Below are 7,822 nucleotides of genomic sequence, written 5' to 3'. Positions count from 1 at the left end.
ATAAAATGAAAAAATGCAACGAATAAACTCTTTTTTTCCTCCAACGGAACATTATATTAATATATAATAAATTTTTTAATACAAATACATAATCCGAACCTGTAACTAATATTGCATCTTTGCCCTCATATTTTTATGACTATACATGCATGCACATAATGAACAATTGACCGTCGCTCGCTTACATGTTCATGCACCTTATAAATATCTATGTACATCATACCACAGCAAAAAAAAAATTAGCAGTACTTTAAAGGAATTAATCAAACACCCTGATATATTATTAATTAATCTGCACATGATATTTTGGAAGAATCGGAGCAGTTAAGAATAAGGTAGAAATCAATTTTTATGGGTAGTTCCTTGGCATAGGATAGAGGGAATCCCAGTTAATTAATCAAGTGTACATGAGACCACTTCAAAAAAAAATCTATGATATATATAAAAATGAACGAATGAATGCTATTTTTTCCACTAATGAACATTATATATTAATTCACTATATGTCTAACTCTCAATTTATCAATTTTGTAATATTAAAGTTTCGTCTAAATTAAATTAAATAAAAATTTCGCCTTCCAAAATCAAGTGTCATTTTAACGATCTAAAAGACTACAATTAATTTATTATATCTTTTTCTGTACTATATTTATTATATATACAAGTAAAAGTACTATACAAGATACTTTCTTTACATGAAAATAAAAAGAGAGATAATTTCTTAAAACAATAAAAGAAGTAAATATTGAAGAAACAGCGCAGTCTTCAAAACGGCGCAATCCATGCAAAAATCTACTCTGCTGACGATGGCCACACGTGAAGCCTATTTACTCTTTGAACAACACCCCATTCTTTGACTTACACGTGTCTTTCCTCTCACACGTGCGGCTCATTCTATAAAAATCTATGCTTATCTCTTCTTTACTCTTTTTACTACCCACCCACCCCTTACCCTTTCAAACAAAAAAACAAAAAATATATATATTAGCTTCTAGTCAGTGTTCGATACTCGCATTAAGATCCGACAACATTTAGATTAGGACAAATATTTTCATATTAAAACGCTGTCTCACAATTGCAGCTCCATACCCAGGGCTCAAATCTGATACCTTTGATTCAGGGGCGGAGGTAGGTATTATTTACGGGTTCGACCGAACATAGTAGCTTTTGCATAGACTTACTGTTTTCATTAGAAAATCTATCAAAAATGTATTACTCTCACCGGTCCACTTTAAGTAATTTTTTGGTTTTTCAAACATATTAAGGATCCACCTTTTAGCATTAATTTAATAATATAATTAACCATATTAACCTTAATTTGTTCATTTAAAATACAATAAATACTCCTAGACTCTTTACTCCAAATGCAACTTTGAAAAAAAGAAATTAATTTTTTCTTGATTTTTGGTAAATATTAAATATTGTGGACCACAAAAAGAATGTCAAAAAATCAATTAACGTGGACCAGAGGGAGCAATGTATAATTGTGAACTCAATAATGAAGATATGGTATAGGTTTGACGTCAAATTCAGAACCTATAAACTTTAAATCCTAGTTGATTAAGGACCAAAGAATACTTATAACTCTACGAGTCGGTAAAAACAAAATACATAAAAGCCTTTTGTGGGTGTTGCTGATGTTGTCATTGCGTAATACATCTTTGACTTTGTGTTTGCTGCTGTTCTTATTGTTAGTTGGTGAATTTGAGGTCAATGTTTCATTAAATTAAATTAATACTTAATTAACATTACCTCAATCCCAATACTAATCACTTAACAAACAAATAAAATTATTAAACAAATGTTAATTTTCCCAATTCTTGCGGCAACAAAATAGCAGTTTTTAATGCAGGACTACTTGTTCAAATGTTTTGGTCTACCATGTGACTTCTGCTCTTTTAGGGTCTGCAGATTATGTCGTACACGTGGCACTTGTTTGGTTGTCAATAAGGAATAATCATTTTCTCATTATCTTTTCTTTGGTTATATTTGATTAGACTTATACTTACTCAAAATTAATAAAATCCAACTTCAAATATACCAAATCTTTTTTTTTTTTGTTTATTTAAAAAGAATGCTTGGAATTTCTTCCCCCTTTAGGATAACATATCTTGCACGTAAAATATTCAAAATCCTTTAAATATATACTTTCTAAATCCCTTTATCCAACAATGATGTTGACAAAAAGGCTTCTTAGATTCCAACCAACAAATTCCTTCATAGTCGACTATGAAGGATTTAAATGCAACCAAATTATGCTTTATACATAGGGTATCATTACTAATATATTACTATTTTTTAAAGATATATATATCAAACATTTGTCGAGGGTGCCGATAACCCCTTCTTTTACAACATACGTCCGCCTCTTCCTCATGTCCTCCATATGATTTAGGTTTAGGTTTAATGTTGTATTCCTAGAACAGGCTCTGCCCTTAACCTGAAGACTATATTTGTCACTCTTTTTGTAATCAAGAAACTACAGTATTACATTTGTTGTTCCGGTGGTGTATGCATTACAGAGACGGATCAAGAATTTTAAGCCAATTGACGCAAAATATTATGATACTCATTATTCGCATTGATTTAGTATAAATATATACATTTTTTGAAAATTTTCAACTATATAGAGTTCGAGTAGAAGATAGTGGATGTGCCTATCCTCGTTGCCGAAATTAGGATCACCCCTAAAAAAAAAAAGTCAGTCCGGTGCACAAAGCATTCCGCATTCACGAAGGGTCCGAGTAAGGGCCAGCTTGGGGTATGATATAAGCAGCCTAAACAAACTAAGTTTATAGTTTCTCAAGTTTTTAACTGTATGCAATAGATAGAAAACAATAACAGATTTTTCCTTGTACAAACTAAACAAAAAACTAGAAGTAGCATTACTTAGCCTTCTTAGAAGGCTTTCCATTAACAAATTCTAAAATCAGCAGACAAAGCCTACAAAAAGCAAGCCCCTCTTGTTCTTTGTAGGTATTGTCGAAACAAAACTCAGAAACAATTCCAAGAAACCTAGAAAGTAAGCATACTGTCCTTGAGAAAAACAGCGTTCGAACTGAAAATTTTGCTGAACCGCAAACTTCACTCTCGAACTTGGTAAATATCTTCTTTAGCATGTCCGAAATCGTTAAAATGTTAGGAACAGAGGACTCGATCATCCAGCTGTACAGCTCGAAAGGAAAGTGGAGATTTACTCATCCTCTCTATTCCCTGAGTCCTACATTGTCGCTGCTTGAATCTGTTAGAATTGTTAACCTTCGTGCTGTTCTGATGAAGTCGCTGCAAAATAAAGGAAGAAAAGACACATTAAGAAGGTTTTGTCAAGGCGAATATTACATTAAATTTTGGATAAAGTGGATATAGAGTAGAGTATCTCATACGTATGGGAAAATTAAAGACGCACCTATATGGTTCGTCACCAAGTTGCTTGACTGTGCCAGTGATATCTCGGTAAAGCACATGACTAAGCATCTCTGAGTTTTCAATGCCAAACATATTTGCCAATTTCCTGCATAACTCCTCATAAGATCCTATCGATGAAAGATCCAGAGTGCGACCTACATCTTCTGATTCCATAAAAACCTTGCAGTGTCCAATCTCAGTATTTGGTTCGGACTGAAATGTGTCACGTGGTGAGCTTTCCGTTAGACCACGTTGATTAAGTGCAGAGCCTGAGCCATCAGAAACATTACCTATTTTATCTGCATTCCCGTCCGAGGAACTATTCCCTGTACGAACAGTAGAAACAGTATCTCCCGAGCAGCTAAGTGAGATCTGCTGCTCAGTAAGTATAGGTTGACCGAAAAGCACGAGTTGTGGTGCTTTCCCAATATCAGATTTCTTCGTAGTGTCCTGAGTAGAATTTCCCATGGTTAGCAAGCAAGAAATATTCTCACTGTTGCATGGCTTGCGTATCATTGGACTATTCGGGGGTCTAGGGTGTGCTGCAGCCTGATCAAGTGGCGGAAAACCAACATGAAACAAACTAGAATGCAACTTATTGAGGTGGATATCTGATAATGATAAACCATATTGAGCATGCCTGGCTCCCTGCATGCCAGCAGGGGTGTTGTCAGGAAGACAACCAAAGGGGCTATTAGGCCCTAGGAGGTGGTTGCCGGAGAAAGCCGGCATAGGAAGGTGGTGGCCATCAAGAGGAAAATCTGGATGTTGAGGTAATCTTAGTTTCTTTCGTGGGGGTGAGAAGGGAGAAAGATGAATGGTAGGCATGTTTGAGACTAACTCCACAAGCCATGGGCTGACACGTTTCACATTTTGAAGCAGATCAGGTTCGTCCCACGTCACCTGCAGCAATTTATCTCAACTTAAGAGAAGAACATATTAAATTATAAGTAACAGTAGATTAATTGTTGGCTTCCATCCCCTTCTTTGGCAAGTAATAACTCAACCCCCTGTTTGGGAAATATAAGCTACCATTTTTACCCCGCCGAAAAAGAGGTAGCAGAAAAATTGTGCATTACAAAGTTTATACAGATAGATCACGGCAAATATTGTTCGTCAAAATGCGGGACATATCTCCAACTTCACAAGATCACGGGATTCATCAGAAATCTTGTTCTAGAACATAAAAATTCCCTGATAACCAACACAAGGAGCATATTTCTCTTTTTCTATAAAAGAAATTTGAAGTAAAAGACAAAATCAAATATGATATACTCTAGAAAGAATGTTTGCAGCACCATTTAAGTGTATCTTTTCTTTGAACAGATTCGAGTCCTATTACTATATTGAAATACCCATGCGAATCAACCTATGAGAATCTGTCAATCGAACAATGGGCAGAAAATGCTGGGAGACAAGACTAAATATACGTGCTTACAGCAGTACACAAAGTCATATTACCTGAAGAAGCCTCCACGGTGAATCTGGCCATCGCATAGGATCGGCAACCTGGACTGAAGATATAGTTCCCATGAACCAGCTTATCCTTGAAGAATCTTCAGTTTCGAAAGGCATCTTGAACCTCATCCCCGAGCACCAACGGATCTGCAACGCAGACTTCACAAGCGAGGCCTTAATGCAGAATTCTGGAGTGCTCGCACGAGGATAGTAGATCACCTCAAATGGCTGTCCACTGGCTGCAAAACTTGCAGCTTCAATGACTGATTCTGCCTTCACCTTTCCCCTGTTCATCAAATTCCCACTACTGTTTCCATTCCCCCCATTTCTCATTAATTTATTCTCGTCTTCCCTGAGAAAACTGGAAAACCCTCCATATGGTACCATACAATTCCCACCAGCCGGATTCCAGCCAGAAGAAGTCTCAGGTCCACCTCCAATTCCCCTCTTTGCCCGCCTAATGCCTACACAAAGGTCCCCGTTTTCGGCTCTCAAGAACACAATGGAATCGCCAGCAACAAGCTTTTTATGGTTCACAAAAGTACTCCATCCTGTTGTTAAAAGATGGCGCCTTGGCGTACCCCTGTAAATATGTCTGAATTTCCACGTCTCCCCGTGAACATCCTTAGCAAGGATGGTCTGAACAGGAGGATCCGCAGAGTAGTCCAAACGAGGAAAGATCGTCTCTGCACAATACCTCGGAACAGAAAAACCACCACCATTATTTGCATCAGATTGTGTCAATGTCTTTGCAAATGAAGCAGGTTTATCTTGGTTATCCGAACCGTTCATCCCAACAACCCCATCATCATCAAGTTCAACTTCATTCCTACCAACAGGAATCAACCTAATCTTGGCGAAAACCTCATCAGTCTCAGGATCTGCCATATATTTAATAGCCGAGACTTTACACGGAATATAAGATGGAATCCTAATGTTGGAGCTCCTAAAATCGACATTTCCACAGGCGTGCTCCGAGTGTCCTTGAGGAAAGTAAAACACTTTTGAACTAATTGGGGGCATTTGTACCATACTACCAGCACAAGCATGCCATAGTTGAGAATCTAAGCACTTATCTATTTCCTTCACTTTGTCCTTTGGATCCATAAAAGTAATCATCTTGATTTCAACAGAATTTTACAGATATGACAATCAATTCAAAACCAACTCTTTAGCTCATAAATACTACTTATTTCCCCATTAGGATGACTTGTTTTCACACTTGCAATGAAAAATATGCTGCCATCAAATAAAAGATACAAATATTCTTTAGGCATATTAATTGCACTATACCAATTAGCAAAACAACAATAGAAATGAAACAAAGTAAAATCACAATATAAATTCAACTCAAATAGTATCAAAGTCCATACCTTTCTATATCTGTTCAACAAAGAAATCTATCTCAAGAGATACCAATTATAAGTACATAGTACTCTCTCAGCAAAAGCATCTCAAAATTCAAGTCCCAAAAAAGTCAAATTTTCTTGAAAGTTTCAGGCCTCTAAAACTCAAGAAAGGGTATTGAATTACCACATAATTTAAAACAACTTGACTAAATTGAACCCAAAACTCCTCATTTTCTTCAATTTGACCACTTCAAAACAGGAAATTCCCTCCTAATCATCCATTAAACACAAAAAATACCCCGCTTCACCAAAATTATTAAGGTTACCAGTAATCTTGACTCACTTTGAGTTCAAAATCAACCCAAAAATCCAAACTTTTCTTCCCAAAATCAAGAAACTCGGTAATTTTGCTCCAAAAAATCAAAAGATTCCACCTTTACACTGTTTCTCCAACACCAAGAACAAAATAACAGCACCCCACTTCACAATTCACCAGACAGAAACACAACAAGGAAAAAAAAGAAAGAAAAAGAAAAACAAGAAAACCCTAACAATCAATCAAAAGTGATGGAAAGTGAAAAACTGGTTTACAGTGTGGCTTTCACTACAAAACTCTTTGTCATCTTTTTGTCTCAAAAAGCAAACAAATATATTCACACAAAGAGAGAGAGCTCTCTGTTTTTTGTATAGATGTATGCATGTATGTGCTACTATGTATACTAATGTCCACACATGTATGTGTTTGTGTGTGTCATGTAAAACTTGTCTCTTTCTCTCTCTTGGACTGCTTTTAACTTTCACCGTTTACCTTTTCTTTCTTTTTTGCTTGACTTTATGTTGAAGGGTCTTGTATGCAGTGACGAAGTCAGAAATTTTGTTAAAGGTGTTTAAAATTTAATATACAACAACAATAATAATATGCCCTGTGTAGTCCTACAAGTAGGATTTGGGGAGAATAAAGTGTATGCAGTTCTTATCCTTACCTTTAAGAAGGCAGAGAGGTTGTTTTCGATAGATGACATGTAAACTGCACTAGGCAAACTCGACGCGACGAGTTTTGATTTAGGAGGTTGTTGGTGATAAATCTATTTTTATGGTTTTTTTTAAGCATATTTTTACGGGGTTTGGTTGGTTGAATAAAATTTTATTTTTCTGACCTTTTTCTTCGGATCTGAAGAAACTCTGCTGTATCTTCAGAAGCCAGCAAAACAACAAAGATCTTTAAAAGCCAGCTATTCATTTCCTTTATGTTATCTTGAATTGTAGTATTAGTAAAAAATAGTATGTTAGGAAGTGTCATTTTCATATTTGTTTAATTGATTAAAAAATTAATTTATTTATTCTCTTGGATTTACTTGATCGTTTTGATAAGAGAAGTTGGATTAATTAATGTAATAATAGTTTGATAATATAGATGCTGGTAGTGAGTCCGTGGAAGATGGGAAGTCAATACTACTCTAAAAGCAAGGCAAACGCTGTGATTTATTAATTAGCCAAAGAATATTAAAATATAGGGTTAGTTTGACTAACCATGGTAGGACACAGATTTAATTTTGACTGAGGTTAACTAACTGTAATTTGACATAACCACCTATTGGTTTGGTTTATTA

At 35.6% G+C, this 7,822-nt stretch overlaps 1 protein-coding gene across 2 annotated transcripts; it reads right to left on the bottom strand.

Annotated features, from left to right (window-relative positions):
• Positions 1-2,807: 2,807 nt before the first annotated feature.
• LOC107816234 (auxin response factor 18) lies at positions 2,808-6,949 on the bottom strand. Of its 2 annotated transcripts, XR_012695380.1 has the most exons (5): positions 6,237-6,921; positions 4,867-6,102; positions 3,696-4,308; positions 3,407-3,618; positions 2,808-3,282 (listed from the first exon to the last, which is right to left on the bottom strand). XR_012695380.1 is itself a non-coding variant. In XM_016641933.2 (4 exons), exons 2-4 carry the CDS (start codon positions 5,980-5,982, stop codon positions 3,207-3,209), a joined length of 2,094 nt encoding a protein of 697 aa, XP_016497419.1. In that variant the 5' UTR covers positions 5,983-6,102; positions 6,237-6,949; the 3' UTR covers positions 2,808-3,206. The 2 variants fall into 2 exon arrangements, 1 of the variants encoding a protein (XP_016497419.1); XM_016641933.2 differs by having other exon boundaries at positions 3,407-4,308; positions 6,237-6,949.
• Positions 6,950-7,822: the final 873 nt, after the last annotated feature.

The sequence above is a fragment of the Nicotiana tabacum genome, chromosome 10, assembly GCF_000715075.1.
Source record: "Nicotiana tabacum cultivar K326 chromosome 10, ASM71507v2, whole genome shotgun sequence".
NCBI classification, from domain to species: domain Eukaryota; kingdom Viridiplantae; phylum Streptophyta; class Magnoliopsida; order Solanales; family Solanaceae; genus Nicotiana; species Nicotiana tabacum.
The sequence above is the reverse complement of the archived record's forward strand: the minus strand, read 5'-3'. Positions and strand labels throughout refer to the sequence as shown.